The 19,169-nt window shown below is 40.7% G+C and overlaps 1 protein-coding gene across 3 annotated transcripts in view; it reads left to right on the forward strand.

Annotated features, from left to right (window-relative positions):
- Window positions 1-14,246, forward strand: part of LOC139254796 (apoptosis-stimulating of p53 protein 2-like) — a 136,382-nt gene extending 122,136 nt beyond the window's left edge. For all 3 annotated transcript variants that reach the window (XM_070873820.1, XM_070873819.1, XM_070873821.1), the window contains 3 exons: window positions 4,088-4,254; window positions 7,771-7,970; window positions 8,876-14,246. In XM_070873820.1, coding sequence (XP_070729921.1) covers window positions 4,088-4,254; window positions 7,771-7,970; window positions 8,876-8,917 — 409 coding nt within the window. In that variant the 3' untranslated portion in view covers window positions 8,918-14,246. The remainder of the gene's footprint in view (window positions 1-4,087; window positions 4,255-7,770; window positions 7,971-8,875) is intronic.
- The last annotated feature ends 4,923 nt before the right edge of the window (window positions 14,247-19,169 follow it).

Raw genomic sequence — 19,169 nt, forward strand, 5'->3', positions numbered from 1 at the left:
ATCTAGCTGAGTAATTCAAAACTGTACTACTGTATACATTCTGTCGATCAAAATTTGATGAAATTAAACAAGCCTTTAATCCTCCTAAAATGTAATCTAACTACTGTATTTAAAAGGCCTGCTTTTCTTCAGTATATCATATTGAAATACTCCACCCTTCTTTACAATGTAAATTTTGATTTTAATTCAGAAAAAAAAAATCAGAATTCTCAGTCTTAAGTGCCTTTTACTAACTTTTTTTTTGTCTGGGGGAAGTGTCATTCTGTTATTCAGCTATGTCAGATGTGGTTCTTTAGGGATGTAATATTATTGCCATTTTGTTCTTTGTAAGATTGAGTGCTCCTCCATCACACACTGCTCCACCTGGTGGTCCAGCTGTAAACTGCGACCAGTTTGTTATTGTGAAAGCAGAGTTCAAATGTCACGAGGCTGGAAACTTGTCACCCTTTGTTTGGGAATACAATGTTCCACTGTTAGTTAATGAATCACCCTTAACTCGCAGTTTTCAAGTTTCAGTGCTCTTTATTAACTTTTTAGTGTCACAAATAATTACTTTGTCCTTGACTTTGATCATAGCTCTGACCTGCAAGGACCATCAGCAGGTCGGGGCCTTCAAAGGAGCAAGGTACAGCGCGGCTTTGAAGAAGGCGAATGAATTGGACGTCACCAAGGCCCAGGTCCATGCAGCAGAGCTGGTCTCCAGTCGTCTTGGTTAATCTTTGCCACTGGACCAAGACCTAGCTCTGACAAGCTCGTGTGGTGGCTGGTGTGCAACGGCCACCACACGTTTATAAAAAAAAAAAAAATCCACCCACAGGCATCTTCCACCTTTCAAGATGTAGTTCGGGATCTGGAATATTAGGTCCTTCATTGAAACACCTGTGAACTCATCCCCTTTTGGCGTGGAAGCAAGTCATCCTCGATACGAGAGACTGCCTACGATGATGAGATAGCTAAGATAACGTAAACACTGATGAGCATGAATGTTCACAATATTCAACTTTGGCTAAAAGAAGAAATTCCATATTCTAGCTATATTGTTTTACACCATAAATGTGGTTAATCTGACAATGAGTCTATGACTTGTGTTTGGGTTCCACGGATTGCCCATCCGTCAGGCCACCTTGTATTATTTATAAAGAGCTCAGCATTCTTTAGCCAGGTTATTACCAAGCTAAATATAGAAAGTACAGAGGAGATCTAAAATAGAATAAGAGGAGTAAAGAGAGAGTATGTGAATAGATTAGCAGCTAACATAAAAAGAAACCCAAAAGTATTTTATAGACACAAATAGTAAAATGGTAGTCAAATGAAGTGGGGGACCAATTAGGGACCAAAAAGGAAATCTTCTTGTGGAGACCGAGGGCATGGATGAGGTACTAAATGATTGCTTTGCTATTGCCTTCACTAGAGAAGGGGATGCCACCAATGTAGCAGTAAAGGAGGAGGCAGAAGCGATATTGGATAGGATAAAAATAGATAAGAAAATACACTTAAAAGGTTGACCGTCCTCAAACTAGAAAGATCACCCGGTCCGGATGAGATGCATCCTCAGTTACTGAGGGAAGCAAGGGTGGAAATTGCAGAGCCACAATCTTCCAATCCTCTTTGGATTGGGGGGTGGTGCCAGAGGACTGGAGGATTGTAAATGTTACAACCCTGTTTAAAAAAGGGGAGAGGGGTAAACCTGACAACTAGGGGCCAGTTACCCTAACATCGGTGGTGGGGAAACTTTTGGAGACAATAATCTCGGACAAAATTAATTAGCATTTGGTAAAGTACGGGCTAATAAATGAAAGTCAGCACGGATTTGTTGAAGGCAAATCGTGTTTGACTAACTTGATTAAGTTCTTCGAAGTAACGGAGAGGGTTGATGTGATTTATATGGAATTTCAAAAGACGTTTGACAAAGTACCACATAATAGACTTGTTAGCAAATTAAAGCACATGGCATTATAGGGACAGTGGCAGCAAGGATACAAAATTGGCTAAGGGACAGAAAGCAAAGCGTAGTGGTGAATGGTCGTTTTCCCCAGGGGTTGGTATTACAACAGCTGCAGGAAAAATGCAGGGAACAGCGCCAGCCCTTATACATGGCTGCCTTCGACCTTACAAAGGCCTTTGACACAGTCAACCGCGAGGGTCTATGGAGCGTCCTCCTCCGTTTCGGATGTCCTCAAAAGTACATCACCATCCTCCGCCTGCTCCACGACGACATGCAAGCTGTGATCCTTACCAACAGATCCATCACAGACCCAATCCACGTCCGGACCGGGGTCAAGCAGGGCTGCGTCATCACCCCAACCCTTTTCTCAATTTTTCTCGCTGCCATGCTCCATCTCACAGTTGATAAGCTCCCCGCTGGAGTGGAACTAAACTACAGAACCAGTGGGAAGCTGTTCAGCCTTCGCCGTCTCCAGGCCAGGTCCAAGACCACCCCACCCTCTGTCGTCGAGCTACAGTATGCGGACGACGCCTGCATCTGTGCACACACAGAGGCTGAACTCCGAGAAATAGTTGACGTATTTACCAAGGCGTATGAAAGCATGGGCCTTACGCTAAACATTAGTGAGACAAAGGTCCTCCACCAGCCTATCCTCGCCGCACAGCACTGCCCCCCAGACATCAAGATCCACGGCGTGGCCCTGGACAACGTGGACCACTTCATCTATCTCGGGAGCCTCCTATCAACCAGAGCAGGCATTGACGACGAGATGCAACACCGCCTCCAGTGCAGCCTTCGGCCGCCTGAGGAAAAGAGTTTTTGAAGATCAGTCCCTCAAAACTGTCACCAAGCTCATGGTCTACAGGGCTGTAGTAATACCTGCCCTCCTGTATGGCTCAGAGACGTGGACCATGTTCAGTAGACACCTCAAGTCGCTGGAGAAATGCCACCAGCGATGTCTCCGCAAGATCCTGCGTATCCCCTGGGAGGACAGACGCACAAACATTAGTGTCTTCATCCAGGCCAACATCCCCAGCATTGAAGCACTGACCACACTTGATCAGCTCCGCTGGGCAGGCCGTATAGTTCGCATGCCAGACACGAGACTCCCAAAGCAAGCGCTGTACTCTGAACTCGTCCACGGCAAACGAGCCAAAGGTGGGCAGAGGAAACGTTACAAGGACACCCTCAAAGCCTCTCTGATAAAGTGCGACATCCCCACTGACACCTGGGAGTCCCTGGCCAAAGACCGCCCGAAGTGGAGGAAGTGCATTCTGGAGGGCGCTGAGCTCCTCGAGTATCGTCACTGAGAGCATGCAGAAAACAAGCGCAGGCAGCGGAAGGAGCGTGCAGCAAACCAGGTTCCCTGCCCACCCTTTCCCTCAACGACTATCTGTCCCACCTGTAACAGAGACTGTGGTTCTCATAATGGACTGTTCAGCCACCTAAGAACTCATTTTTAGAGTGGAAGCAAGTCTTCCTCGATTCTGAGGGACTGCCTATGATTATGATGATGGTGGTATTACGACCACTGCTGTTTTTCATATATATTAAATGATCTGGACTTTGGTATCTGGGCATAATTCTAAAGTTTGCTGATGACACACAACTTGTGTGGAGAAACTGGAAAAGCTGGGGTTGGCCTTGGAGCAGAGAAGATCAAGAGGAGATTTGATAGATGTGTGGTTTTGATATGATTGTCAAAAGATCGTGAAGTGACCTGAAGAAACATGTTTTTACACAGTGAGTTGTTGTGATCTGGAACGCACTGCCTGAAAGGGTGGTGGAAGCAGATTCAATAGTAACATTCAAAAAGGAATTTGATAAATATGTGAAGAGAAAACAAATACATGGCTATGGGGAAAGAGCAGGGGAGTGGGATTAATTGGATAGCTCTATCAAAGAGCCGGCACAGACATGATGGGCTGAATGGTTTCCTGTGCTGTATCATTCTATGACTACGATTAGGAACAATGTAGATTAGGGTAGTGCAGTGTCTCACCTGATAGTCATCATGAACATACCTCTCTCTCATAATGTTCTTTCAGATGGGGGAAACTTTGTGCAGATGAAAGCAGGAGAGGGTGAGTCTTTAAAACATATTTTTATTTGCTAAATATCCTCTGCTTTTTTCCTATTTAGGACTCCTTTGCATTGTGCAGCCTCCTGTAATAATGTGCAAGTTTGCAAGTTCTTAGTTGAATCTGGGGCAGCAGTGTTTGCTACAACCTACAGTGACCTACAGACTGCTGCTGATAAATGCGAAGAGATGGAGGAGGGTTATATCCAGTGCTCACAATTTCTGTATGGTGCGTGCTATGGTATTTGGTGGAATATTACTTGCGCATGATATAAAAATACCAATATTCGTGAATGCTGTTCTTGTGTTTATATAAATCATATTTGATGCAATGTTTCTTAGCATTTTATATTCCTACAGATGGAAATGTGTAAATCAAAACTCATATACAATTTAAATGTGTAACAAATTTTGATCAAAACATTTAAACGTGCCAATTCTATTTTACTTTCATGTCACAAAATTATTGAAGATCCAAGTGTTTTAGAAAAGTGCATGCAGTCCCAAAGTGGCGGTACCTGTACAATCTCCAATAAGGTACTCCATATATCATGCAGAAAACAAGCGCAGGCAGCGGAAGGAGCGTGCGGCAAACCAGATTCCCCACCCACCCTTTCCTTCAATAACTGTCTGTCCTACCTGTGACAGAGACTGTAATTCTCGTATTGGACTGGTCAGTCACCTAAGAACTCACTTTTCGAGTGGAAGCAGGTTTTCCTCGCTTTCGAAGGACTGCCTATGATATCGTGTAATCACCGCTCTGTTGTAAACTGAGGCTGAACCAGATCTGTGACACCATCAGTGTCTTGCTCCACATAGTCCCTAGTCTCAAACGCCATGTCTTATCCATCACCAAAATTGTTTATTTCTACCTCTGCAATATTGCCTGCCTTTTGTCTTTATTTCACTCCCACTTGCTGAAACCCTTTTCCATGGTTTAGTTGCGTCAAGACTGACTTCCTCACTAGTCTCCCAAGCTCCATTCTTCTCAAACTCCAGTTCCATCCAAATCTTTGATGCAAGCAGCCTATAAGCCTTGCTAGTCTGTTACCCCCATCTCACCAACCTTGTTTGTTTGTTACTTCCAATATATTAAATGCAGAATCATTATCTTTATTTACAAATACCACCATGACCTTCCAGTTCGCACCTCTATCTCCTCCAGCCATCCATCCCAGGCTGGGTTTTTAATTCTCTGATATTCTGTGCACCCTCCATTGGTGACAAAGTTTTCAGCTGTTTTGGCTCAGCTGTCTGGTCCCCCTTCCCTTAACACCTCTACCTTGTTGCCACTCTCCTGTCTTTAATCTATCGTTCGACCACAATTTCAGTCACCTATCCTAACTGTTCTGCTTCTATTTGGTGTTCATTTTTCCATGATGAAGTGCCCTGGTACATTGCCTAGGTTGAAGCTGTTATATCAGTGCAAATTGTTTTTCCATTTCCTATATATAGAGATGGGAAATGAAAGAACAATTTAATTTGATATAACATCTTCAACTTAGGCACTGTATACATGCATGCATACATACATACATAATAAATAAACTGCAATTTTGACTGAAAAAAGAGCCATTGCCATGTTCTCCTGGGTTAATTATAACTCAGGAAACTATTACATAGGATATACGGCACAGAAACAGCCCATTCGGCCCAACCAGTCCATGCCGGCGTTTATGCTCTACTCAAGCCTCCTCCCGTCTTTCCTCATCTAAATCTATCAGCGTAACCCTCTATTCCCTTCTCCTTCATATGCTTGTCCAGCCTCCCCTTAAATGCATCTATACTCTGCTTCAACCACACCCTGTGGTAGCGAGCTCCACATTCTCACCACTCTTTGGGTAAAGACGTTTCTTCTGAATTCCCTATTGGATTTCTTGATTACTATCTTATATTGATGGCCTCTACTTTTGCTCTTCCCCACAAGTGGAAACATTCTCTCTGTATCCACTCTATCAAAACCTTTCATAATTTTAAAGATCTCTCTTGGGTCACCCCTCAGCCTTCTTTCAAGAGAAAAGAGATCCATCCTGTTCATCCTTTCCTGATATGTATACCCTCGCATTTCTGGTATCATCCTTGTAAATCTTCTCTGCACCCTCTCCAGTGCCTCTATATCCTTTTTTATAATATGGTGACCAGAACTGCACGCAGTACTCCTAAGAATGGTCTTACCAAGGTTTGATACAGGTTCAGCATAACTTCCCTACATTTAAATTCTATCCCTCTAGAAATAAACTCGAGTGCTTGGTTTGCTTTTTCTATCCTTGTTAACCTGCGTCGCAACTTTTAGTGATTGGTATATTTGTACTCTGAGATCCCTTTGTTCCTCTCCCCCACCTGGACTCGCACCCTCCAAGAAATAAGTGACCTTCCTATTCTTCCAACTAAAATGCACTATCTCTCATTTATCTATGTTGAACTTCATTTGCCAATTATAAGCCCATTCTGCAAGTTTATTAATGTCCTCCTGTAATTTGTTGCAGTCCTCCTCAGTATTGACTATTTCCCCCCCCCCCCCCCCCCCCCGCCCAAAAAAGAAATTGGTATCATCCGCAAATTTAGAAATTGTGTTTTTGATTCCAAAGTCCAAATCATTGACGTAAATTGTGAACAGTCGTGGCCCCACCACTGTTCCTTCTGAAACACCACTGCCCACCTTCTGCCACTGTGAATAGCTACCCTTTACTCCCAGTCTCTTGAAGCTAGCTAGCGATCCATTCTGCTACTTGTTGCCTGACTCCACATTCTCTGGCCTTATTCATTATTCTATCATAGCATGCCTTATCGAAGGCCTTTTGAAAATCTAGATAAATTACATCTACTGCATTAGTTAGTTATTAACTAACATTGCACAAGAACAGTTTGGATTGTCAGTGGGCTGTCAGAGTAGCTTGAAATTCAATGGCGCTTCATCCAATTTGAGGCACGAAATGGGTACGAAATGAGCGGGCTCTCATGCAAGATTAGGTTGCCCTGATTGAATGCAGTCAGCGGCCTGCGTTCAGGAAAATGTGGTCTACATGTGACTTGACCAGTCACCCTTAAAGGGACCATAGGAGACCTTGATCAGAAAGGTATGTTTAGAAAAGACTTGCCCAAATGTGGAGCTGAGAGAAGCATGAGTGTTCCTCCTGGCTCCACAGAGTGCCGAAGACAGTTGGTGGCTCCTACTTTTCCCCCTCATGGTCATCTCCCACCCTCTCCCGATAACCTCCCTCCCCTCTCCCAGGATCTAACGAGGGCTTCTGCCAACGATGCAGAGGCCTGAAATTGAAATCCTTTCTGCTGGCAAGCTGCCTGGGAATGATGAGCAGGCGTCTGCAGCTCGCCAGTCTCGTGAACATGAGGCCCAGGGCCCAATATCAGGTGTGCCTCGAGCTTACCTGTTCCTGGCACAGGGTTTGTTCCCTGTGTCCAGTTTGTGCTGGCCTTTTTTTTTTCCTTTTCCTCCCCTATCCCATAACAATAATACCAGATACAATATGTTCTGATTCTGTCTGACCATCAGCATGTTGGCTGAGTGCATTTTGGAAACCACATTACTCATTCCAGTAGTCCAGCAAAGGTGTTTGGCCATGGAATTAATCATCTGTGAACTGTTCTCCCTGAAGGTATCCAATTGTGGTCCACATGCCATAAACCTATGAGGTGTTTGTGGTGGAATTAAACCCAAAAGGTAGCTTGAAGCAATTTCTAGTAGAGAAGGAAATCGACTGAAATAATGTTTGTTTTCTTCCTTCAGGTGTGCAAGAGAAGATGGGTATAATGAACAGAGGGGTAGTATATGCACTGTGGGATTTGGAATCTCAAACTGAAGATGAGTTATCCTTTAAGGAAGGCGATTGTATGTCGATCATCCGACGAGAAGATGAGGATGAGATTGAGTGGTGGTGGGCACGGCTAAATGATGGTGAAGGATATGTGCCACGCAACTTGCTTGGGGTAGGTTTTAGCAAGGATAATGACCAATGTTCCCTCTAATTTGTTATTGTGCAGTCCCTTTAACTGGCTGCACGGCCCATTCAAATTTTTACGCACACGCGGATGTTTTCTATTTAAAAGCCAGTGAGCGTTCTGTGCGGGACCTCGAACATAAGAATTAGGAGCAGGAGTAGGCCATACGGCCCTTCGAGCCTGCTCCGCAACTCAGTGAGATCATGGCTGATCTTCGACCTCAACTCCACTTTCCTGCCCAATCCCCACATCCCCTTGAATCCTTTGGAGTCTAAAATAATGACCCCTTGAATTTTGTGGTATTGATAAATTTACTGCAGTGCAATCGTCAAGCAAAAAAACAAAATGATGTACGTGAATTAAACTGGAGATCAGTGCTTTCAATATAAAGTACTTAAACCAATGATGTGGAACAGATAATTGCTTCCTACTTTTATTTTTTGAGGGAATGAATTTCTCTCCCAGTTCACTTGGGTACTGCAGCGCATTCATTAGCCATGGGGAAAATAATAAGTAGATGACATGCTCCCAGGTTGCTCTGGAGGTTGGCTGCTGGTAGATGTACCAAAGCATACAGAGATTGAAATAGACACTCCATTTTTCTGGAGTTTGTGAAAGTAAGTTTTTTTTTAGTTTTCTCACTTTATCCTTCTTGAAACCAGTGGCACTTGCTGAGTATTGTTCCATGAGCCCCCCAAAACAGCCCAGGGACATGTGCCGGTTATAGCACTTCCATTGCTGTTCTGGAATTGAACCTAGGAACTTCCTGGTATATATCGGTCTGTACCACACTAGGCAGTATATATATAATTAGTGGAGTTCTCTGAAAATAGACCTTTAATTATTGTAGCCTTCTGCAAACCAAAGCTCACAATTTGCTTTATATTTTACAGCTTTATCCAAGAATTAAACCAAGACAGCGAAGTCTGGCATAAAGTACTTACATGAAAACACTACAGATAAAGACTATAAACCTTTATACATGTCTAAAGGTAGCTGTAGCAATCCAAATCCAACAGAATGTCTCCAATAAAATGCTGGTCTCCAGATTTAAATGAAGGAAAATTCAATTGACACGGAGTGCTTCTGTAATGAAGTGAGCGATTTTTGTTGTTCAGTGTTAATGATCACCTAATATAAATGGTGAACTGAAGTTTTTTTGACAAAAGACTTTATTTTAGTGCATTTTAAAGGATTTGTTAATGTAGATTTAGAACATTTTAAGAGCCTTAATGTAGATAAAGCACAGATGATTTGAACAAAGTCAGCTGGCTTCTTTTGTTTCCCTTCCATTGCTTTTTTTTTTAAAAGCACAGTATTTGTATTGGAATTGTTATCTTTGGGAGGGTACTAGACGATACCCAGGAATTGTTGGGCATTTGATATGAATAATGAAACCAGCTCACTTTTACTAGAAACCTTTTGAAGAGACTGGAATGAGATGCTTGGTCAGCAAAGATTTGACTCTTATTTTAAATAGTTCCATGTAGGACTACAGAAAATCAAAGCATTAATGTCTTCTGCTTAGTTTGTAACCATTTCTAGTAACCAAACATCAATGATTTTCATCTTGACATCTTTCTCTTGAGTACAATGTAGCTATGGCATTGCACATTCCAAAATGTGCATCCAGAGTTTGAAAGTTAGGTATAGTTCAAATATATCAAACTTTAGTTTCACTAGTTTAATCTTGCATAAGCTGAACATAGCAATATTTTTGAGGATGACACTAAAATTTGTCCTTTTTAAATGTGTATTTGTGTCACAAACTACATTAAACCTGCTTCCTTTAATGAAGAATTTCATTTGTTAATTTGATTTCTACATATTAATTTGTATTTAACTGATGATCACAGCAACTAGTATTTTGAACTTTTCAAGAAACCCAATGGGTTGTTGAAAGAGTTAAAATGAAATGCAGTCTTTTGCAATGTGATGCTTTTTAACATTTTGCCCTTACTAAGAACAGTCTAAAGTATCTATGTTGTAATCAATTGTAAAGTACAGTTTTAAATCAATTTAACTTCAGTTTTTCTCTGTCACTGAAAAATGTTTAGCTGCCTTTTTAGTGTAAAACTATTGTCATCATCTGTATTAATCTGTTTAAGAATTATCCCCAAGCATTTAGCAGTTTCTATTTTAATATTGAGAATTTAATTCCTCTCATAGCCTATGAAAGGTTTGTGAAGAAAACATTCATGCCATTGTGGTTTGAACTGTTTTTGTTTCCCCATTTTCAGAGTTCATAATTGTTAGCTGTTTAACGATGTTTCTGTAAGAAGTATTAAACATCGTGTGCACAAAAATTGTACAAGTGATTTGAGCTGGAAATTGCCCCATATTTCAGTAATTTACTGTAGACTCCTCATTCAATGATTAGTTTGTCACTTCTCTTCTTCCTTGCCTATTGGTAAATAATTGAAATTATTCAGGTAAAGACCTCCAGATCCAACCATGTTGGTTGTTGTCAACTGGGAGGTTGAGTGCGGTCAACTGTGGATGAATAAAAGTTACACATTTTACTGCTCTGATTTTTCTTGCACTGTTTAAAAATAAAGTGTAATTTTGTCATTTCCATTTCAAGACATAAAGGTGAAGTACTGTCTTGCAAAGGAAAGCAATATATGAAAAACATCACAAACTAGTGTCTATTTCCAGTAATTCTACTACCACGTGAAAAAACTCATGGTAGAAAATTCTCTTTAAAAGGATACCTCAAATATCTAAACCTTTTTTGTGGTTTACATAGGATCAGGAGTAGGCCATTCGGCCCCTCCGGTATGTTACATCGTCATTCAATGAAATCATGGCTCATCTGTATCACAACTCCATTTACACACTTTGGTTCCATATCTCTCAATACCCTTACCTATCAAAAGGCTACCAATCTCAGTTTCAAAAACTTCAGTTGAACTAGCCTCAACAGCTTTTTGGGAAAGAGGGTTGCAGATTGCCACTACGCTTTGTGTGAAGACGTGCTTCCTGACATCACTCCTGAACGGCCTGGCTCTGATTTTAAGGTTAAGTCCCCTTGTTTTGGACTCCCCCCAGCAGAGGAAATAATTTCTCTTTCAAATCCCTTAATCATTTTAACACTTCAATCAGATCACCTCTTAGTCTTCTATATTCAAGGGAGTACAAACCTACTCTATGCGATCTGTCCTCTTAATTTAACTCATTTAGTTCCAGTATCATTCTGGTGAATCTGAGCTGCACCCCTTCCAACGCCAATATATCCTTCCTGAAATGTGGTGCCCAGAACTGAACACCGTACTCCAGATACAGTCTATACAACTGTAGTATAACTTCAACCCCTTTGAATTCCGGCCCCCTTGAGATGAAGGGTAACATTCCATTAACCATCTAAATTTGTTTTTGTACCTGCCCACTTTAATTTTTTTTTTTAGCAATTCCAAGATTTGAATCTGGTGGCCTCCGTGTTTCCACTTCGATAGACCTCTCTGGCTGAAGGTTGCTGGTTTGGAAATACCTAAATGCAAAAACTAATTTTCCCAGGCTGGGCAGGCTAGGGAAATATATTGGTCATGTAGGATGGGCAGCTGCCAACTTCTGAGAATTTAAGCTTAGATTATGGATGAGTGAAGGGTGACATTTCTAACTTTCAATGCAGTTTGTAAGACATGCCTACAGTACAGAAAATATTTCATAGCTATTCATTTCTAAATCTAGTCTTGGGGTAGAAATTAATCTGGGCCCATTAGCAGAAGCAGCATGCGCCTTAACCAAGAGGTTCAAGGATCGAAGGAAATTGGTCCTCGGGCCTCAGCTGCATAATTGTGCAAGGTGTTGGTTGTGCCTCCACAAGTAGCTTGCCTGACTGAGAGAAACATTGCAAGACTGGCAGCAATCCTCTGGTAAGACCTGGGAGGAGGGGAGGAGCTGTCTGTGGGGGTGGGGACAATCGCGATGACTGTGTAGTTGAGGGAGTACCCCCACTCTTCCTGGCTCCACAGGAAGGATTTATTTAAATGCTCTCGAAGAATCCCGAGCAGGTTATACCTGATGCCTGCACCGCTCATTAGGAACTAATTTTGGAAAGGGGTTCCTCAACAAGCATTAGGCCCCCTTCATGTTCAGGGGGCTGAAAAAATGGGCTGCACGGATTTAGTAGTGGGACCAATGCCTGTGCAGGTTGGGCACAGGCCGTCCCACTGCTAAATTAACATGCTTTGTGCCCATTTTACGCCTGATAAGCTTGCGTAATTCATACCATTTTCTACCCTTTAATGTTTGATATGTACACAGGTTTTTTTTTTGAAACTGTGTCATCTTACAAGCCCCATGCAGCACTTCCATTACTCTAATTTCCCAATCCTTAAACTACAGTCTCTAACATAGTTATTAATGATTAGCTGTAAGTTAATACTCGGTTAATAGAATCAATTTTGTTCTGAAATGCATATTGTTTTGCTCCTTTAATAGTTTTGTTTTCCATTTTGGCATCATGCTCTTTCAACATTGACATTATACAGTTCTAGCAGCATGTTTATATAATTAAAGTTACTGCAGTGTATTTGTGTTTTTTAATGTTTCTGTATTGAAATAAGAGTAGCTAAGAAGTGAACAGGAATGCATATTGTAAAGTCTGAAATTTATCAAAAAAAGTATCCATTTTGAGGAATTGCTGACACAGTTAGTTTGTGGATATTTTTTTTTTAAGTATTATACCCTGAAGGGTTGTTCTTGACTATTGACCACTACCAAAGCCTGATTATAAACCATTCTGCCATGCAATTCTAGGGGCTGCTGTTTTGAGGTACTTTAGAGCTTCTATGACCTTTCATACAGTATACATTTGTTTTGCAAATTGGAATTATTAATTTTTGACTAGCAACATATTTTTACATCCTTTTAATTATCGACTCTGCAATAGCAATGTTTCAGCATCAAAATCAAAAATGGAGCAAACCACAATTTTTATTAGTGTATTCCAAGAATACAGTGCATTGAAAGTTTGGTTTTGTACACTTCTCTAATTTCATTTTATAATGTTTAGTAGAAATGTACAGAAAAATTTATTTTTGCATATGTGAATTGAAAATGGGGCTGTGTATTTTGAAGGCTGAATTTCTATTTGTGCTGGCAAGGTTAAAGTGAATTAATGTGGTATTTTTTGATGCATCATTTGAGCAAAGGGTGCAGTACTTGGAGAGTTGAACAAGCTGTGCCACCCTTGTATGTGTAAACTGACGGATTCAACTCGTATAAGTTATGATAGATGGTACCTCTTCATGATTGTTGCTGTCATTACATTTTTCTAGTTTTGTATTTAAAGGAGAAGGTAGCATGCTGTTTTCAAAGTCAGGTCCTTGCCTTTTATATCCTTGAACTTTCCTGCAGAACCAAGATTTACTGTGATAACAAAAGGGTGCATTTGATTGCAGAGTTGAAAATGAGTGTGTTGAATTGTTAATAAAGTGTAAGAAATACTCTTTTTGTATATTTGAAGAGTTTAATGGTTGTTGAAATAGTTTTCTCTTCAGATAGAATCCTATACAAAACACTAGAAAACAGGTTAAAAATATTTGAGACCGAAAGGCTTTCCATTCTATGGATGGCACTCTGCAAGCCTGCTCTCATCTTCCCCATAGAATCTTAAAAACCAGCTCGTGCTTCACCCATAAGTGGCATTTCAGCAAAGAGAAAGTGGCCCGATTACACCTCCATGACTTTCTCCACTAATAAGACTTTGAACTCCAAGAAGGAGTTCAGATTCCATGAAGGAGTTCAGATTTATCAGAAAAGAGAAAGATAGCACCTCTTTTTAAAAGAAAGCAGGTATAGTGACTTACTTTCCATAATTACCTTCTCCTTTTAAACAAAATTACATACTCTTAGGAAAATTGTGTGCTTGCCTAAGAATTAGTGACAGGACTTTATAGCAATATATATTAGTAAAAGTTGTCTTGTCTATGTATTCTGTAATCCCAAATTCTACAATTTGCAAACATGTATGTTTCCTATCATTAGAATGGTTCCTTGCATACAGACAGTGTTACATAACACTTGATTAAACACTATAGAAGTAGAATGTGTGTGCCACAGGAACTAGCATCTTTTACCATGTGTATTTATTTGTATTTGTGTGTTTGGTATAAAATGTTTAAAAATACCTCATGTAGAAGTCAGTGAGGGTTCAAAAGAAAACTAGTAATGACAAGTTGAAATTGTGTATCCAATTACTAACCATTTTACTGAATTGTACAACTTCAGTTTTCTGGTATTAAAGTCTTTAAACCCCAACTATGAATACAATGTTTTTTTTCCTTTTCAAGACGGACTGATGAACTACTTATTACAGCCAGTAGCATTTAAAATTACTAAAATGAAGCTTTTGTTAAACTTTACAACTTTATATACCATGATGAAGTTCAGTAATTGAACTGAGAAAATCTCTGAATTTTCAACTCGAATCTGCACAATTTTACCTTGTGTTCTACAAGGTGCCATCTCTAGTTATCTCTGAAATGCCATCAATACGTGTGGAACAAGCTGGATGGGCCAGTGGGTATTTTCTTGTCGATCACTGTTTATATGTGTATCATAAAGAAATAAGCTTGCAAAAGACTGCAGCTTTTTTGTAATTTTGTTTAGTGCTGGAGAATTACTGGTTTTGACCCTAGTGAATTTTGTTAATCAATCATGCTGGAACTGGAGTTTTGTGCCCCCTTTTTCTTTGCACACAATGTCGGGATCAAGCTCAACAACATGTTGCTGTCATTATGGTGATCTCCAGCATTTGCTGCTGCTTTCACAACTAATATTGCAGACACTAATGTGTAGATGGCTATGATGAGCCTCTTCAACCCTCAGTTAACAAAATAGTGTTGGAATTATTGCTAGTTTCTTGATAGGTAGTTTGCATCAATTTTGTTAATGTGCAGTTTATACCAAACTGCTTCTAAAGGGTCAAAGTGTAATAAAAAGGCAAGCCTGAAAGCTCGCTGCCTCAATGCGTGGAGTGTTCAGAACCCAGGAGAGGGCTCTGAGCTAGTTAGAGTGGGTGAGAGCGCAGATGAACAGGACCCCAAGAAAGAATGCAAAAGGCAGGAGGCAACAGAGCAGAATAGCACTAGGGTAAGTGTAAACCACAAGGTGATAGGAAGGGACAATATGTATGAATATAAAGGGGATGCAGGAGGGGTCAAAACTAAAATTCATGGTTTAAAAACTAGTATTAAAACACTCTACCTAAACGCATGCAGCATTCGAAATAAAGTAAATGAGTTGACGGCACAAATCATTACAAATGGGTATGATTTGGTGGCCATTACAGAAACGTGATTGCAGAGTGGCCAAGACTGGGAATTAAACATACTGGGGTATCTGACAATTTGGAAGGATAGACAAGAAGGGAAAGGAGGTGGGGTAGCTCTGTTAATAAATGATATCAGGGCAGTTGTGAGAGATGATATTGGCTCTAATGAGCAAAATGTTGAATCATTGTGGGTAGAGATTAGAGATAGTAAGGGGAAAAAGTCACTGGTGGGCATGGTTTATAGGCCCCCAAATAATAACTTCACGGTGGTGCGGACAATAATCAAGGGAATAATAGAGGCATGTGAAAAAGGAACGGCAGTAATCATGGGGGATTTTAACCTACATATCGATTGGTCAATTCAAATCGCACGGGGTAGCCTGGAGGAGGAATTCATAGAATGTATACGGGATTGTTTCTTAGAACAGTATGTTACAGAACCTACAAGGGAGCAAGCTATCTTAGATCTGGTCCTGTGTAATGAGACATGAATAATAAACAATCTCCTAGTAAAAGATCCACTCGGAATGAGTGATCACAGTATGGTTGAATTTGTAATACAGATTGAGGGTGAGGAAGTAGTGTCTCAAACGACTGTACTATGCTTAAAGAAAGGGGACTACAGTGGGATGAGGGTAGAGTTAGCTAAAGTAGACTGGGAACACAGACTAAATGGCACAATTGAGGAACAGTGGAGGACTTTTAAGGAGCTCTTTCATAGTGCTCAACAAAAATATATTCCAGTGAAAAAGAAGGGCGGTAAGAAAAGGGATAACCAGCTGTGGATAAACAAGGAAATAAAGGAGAGTATCAAATTAAAAACCAATGCATATAAGGTGACCAAGGTTAGTGGGAAACTAGCAGATTGGGAAAATTTTAAACGACAGCAAAGAATGACTAAGAAAACAATAAAGAAAGGAAAGATAGATTATGAAAGTAAGCTTGCGCAAAACATAAAAACATAGTAAAAGCTTTTACCGATATATAAAACGGAAGAGAGTGACTAAAGTAAATATTGGTCCCTTAGAAGATGAGAAGGGGGATTTAATAATGGGAAATGTGGAAATGGCTGAGACCTTAAACAATTATTTTGCTCCGATCTTCACACTGGAAGACACAAAAACCATGCCAAAAATTGCTGGTCACGGGAATGTGGGAAGGGAGGACCTTGAGACAATCACTATCACTAGAGGGTTAGTGCTGGACAGGCTAATGGGACTCAAGGTAGACAAGTCCCCTGGTCCTGATTAAATGCATCCCAGGGTATTAAAAGGGATGGCGGAAGTTATAGCAGATGCATTCGTTATAATCTACCAAAATTCTCTGGACTCTGGGGAGGAACCATCGGATTGGAAAGCAGCTAATGTAACGCCTCTGTTTAAAAAAAGGGGGCAGACAAAAGGCAGGTAACTATAGGCCGGTTAGTTCAACATCTGTAGTGGGGAAAATGCTTGAAGCTATCATTAAGGAAGAAATAGCGGGACATCTAGATCGGAATAGTGCAATCAAACAGACGCAACATGGATTCATGAAGGGGAAATCATGTTTAACTAATTGACTGGAATTCTTTGAGGATATAACGAGCATGGTGGATAGAGGTGTACCGATGGATGTGGAGTATTTAGATTTCCAAAAGGCATTCGATAAGATGCCAGACAAAAGGTTACTGAAGAAGATAAAGGTACGTAGGAAGGTACAGAGGAAATGTATTAGCATGGATCGAGAATTGGCTGGCTAACAGAAAGCAGAGAGTCGGGATAAATGGGTCCTTTTCGGGTTGGAAATCGGTGGTTAGTGGTGTGCCACAGGGATCAGTGCTGGAACCACAACTGTTTACACTCTGTCCCCTCTTCCAGGTCATCTATGTATATTGTAGTGTAACAAAATTTGCAGATGACACAAAGATTAGTGGGAAAGCGGGTTGTGTAGAGGACACAGAGAGGCTGCAAAGAGATTTAGATAGGTTAAGCGAATGGGCTAAGGTTTGGCAGATGGAATACAATGTCGGAAAATGTGAGGTCATCCACCTTGGGGGAAAAAAAAACATTAAAAGGGAATATTATTTGAATGGGGAAAAAATTACAACATGCTGCGGTGCAGAGGGACCTGTAGGGTCCTTGTGTATGAATCCCAAAAAGTTAGTTTGCAGGTGCAGCAGGTAATCAGGAAGGCGAATGGAATGTTGGCCTTCATTGCGAGAGGGATGGAGTACAAAAGCAGGGAGGTCCTGCTGCAACTGTACAGGATATTGGTGAGGCCACACTTGGAGTACTGTGTGCCGTTTTGGTCACCTTACTTAAGGATATATTAGCCTTGGAGGGGGTACAGAGATAATTCACTAGGCTGATTCCGGAGATGAGGGGGTTACCTTATGATGATAGATTGAGTAGACTGGGTCTTTACTCGTTGGAGTTCAGAAGGATGAGGGGTGATCTTATCGAAACATTTAAAATAATGAAAGGGATAGACAAGATAGAGGCAGAGAGGTTGTTTCCACTGGTCGGGGAGTCTAGAACTAGGGGGCACAGCCTCAAAATACGGGGGAGCCAATTTAAAACCGAGTTGAATCTGTGGAATTCTCTGCCCAAGGAAGCAGTTGAGGCTAGCTCATTGAATGTATTCAAATCACAGATAGATTTTTAACCAATAAGGGAATTAAGGGTTACGGGGAGCGGGCAGGTAAGTGAAGCTGAGTCCACGGCCAGATCAGCCGTGATCTTTTTGAATGGCGGAGCAGGCTCGAGAGGCTACATGGCCTATTCCTGTTCCTAATTCTTATGTTCTTATAACAACACTTACTGGTCTTGCTCGTATAATGTGTGTGCCATGAGATGATCAATAGACTGTTGAGAAATAAGTGTTATGATATTGGAGAATTGATCAATTTCCTGTTGTGCATTAGCAAAAGGACTATAATAGATTGTTAACCGTGAACTTATTTTGTTTTCTGATTTATGATTATAAATGTAATAGAAAATAATTGTATGGAGCAGTCATAGGTTTTATATACAGCATGGACTTGCTGTCTTTTTTGAATTTCTTTGCAATGTGTCTGAAATGAGCTCACCCTTCAGGAAACACCAAGGATAGTGATGATGCACAGTTGTTGTTTTGGCCACCTTTTGAAATATAAATATACTTGTCAGTTCTTGTTCTGGCTTCAAATACTGGTGCTTTTGAAATGGCTGTTTGGATTTCAAACTTTTTAAAGGTAGAACTAAGGTACTGTGATTGATTTGGCAGCAGCCTGGAAAGTTTATACATTTTTGATGAATCAGTAATGTAAAACGAATACTGCTGTAATATGCACGTGTGTGTCTCCCCCAGTGTGTGAAATGTAGCAAAATGCTAGAAATGAAAGTGACCTGATGCTCACTAGGTTACCTGCTTTGTTACAAGCTCAGTATATGTGTCTTATCAGAGCACCAGGTGGAAGTGAAATGCACAACATGCATTTATTCAGAAAGGGCAGTTAAGAACACTGACTGGTAAATCCATAAACCTGACAGGTATATTATATGGAGTGCAGGGCGCAGTACTATGTTGGGGATTGGAGAAAAGGGTGGTTAGGGGGCTTGGGAAAGAAAGGTCTGTTAACAGGCTTTATTTTAATGCTCCAGAGGCAGGTGCTGTTGTGAAGGCATGCAAGATTTTATTTAAATACATTTATTAGAGCTCCTGTGGTATTGCTCATGGTAAGTCTGAAGATACGCTGCTTGCAACACAGCTGTTTATGACATAGGGAATAACATCAGGGCTACTACTTCAGGTGACAAGTCTTTCATAAATTGAATTCTGGAATTTTTACTGGTGCTTCAGAATTAGAATTTCGATAACTGTCCATTATGCTGTCAAAACTCTAAATGGATATCCATCATTTGACAAAACCCCTTTTCCATTTAAGTTTT

The sequence above is a fragment of the Pristiophorus japonicus genome, unplaced genomic scaffold (genome assembly GCF_044704955.1).
Source record: "Pristiophorus japonicus isolate sPriJap1 unplaced genomic scaffold, sPriJap1.hap1 HAP1_SCAFFOLD_578, whole genome shotgun sequence".
NCBI classification, from domain to species: Eukaryota; Metazoa; Chordata; class Chondrichthyes; family Pristiophoridae; genus Pristiophorus; species Pristiophorus japonicus.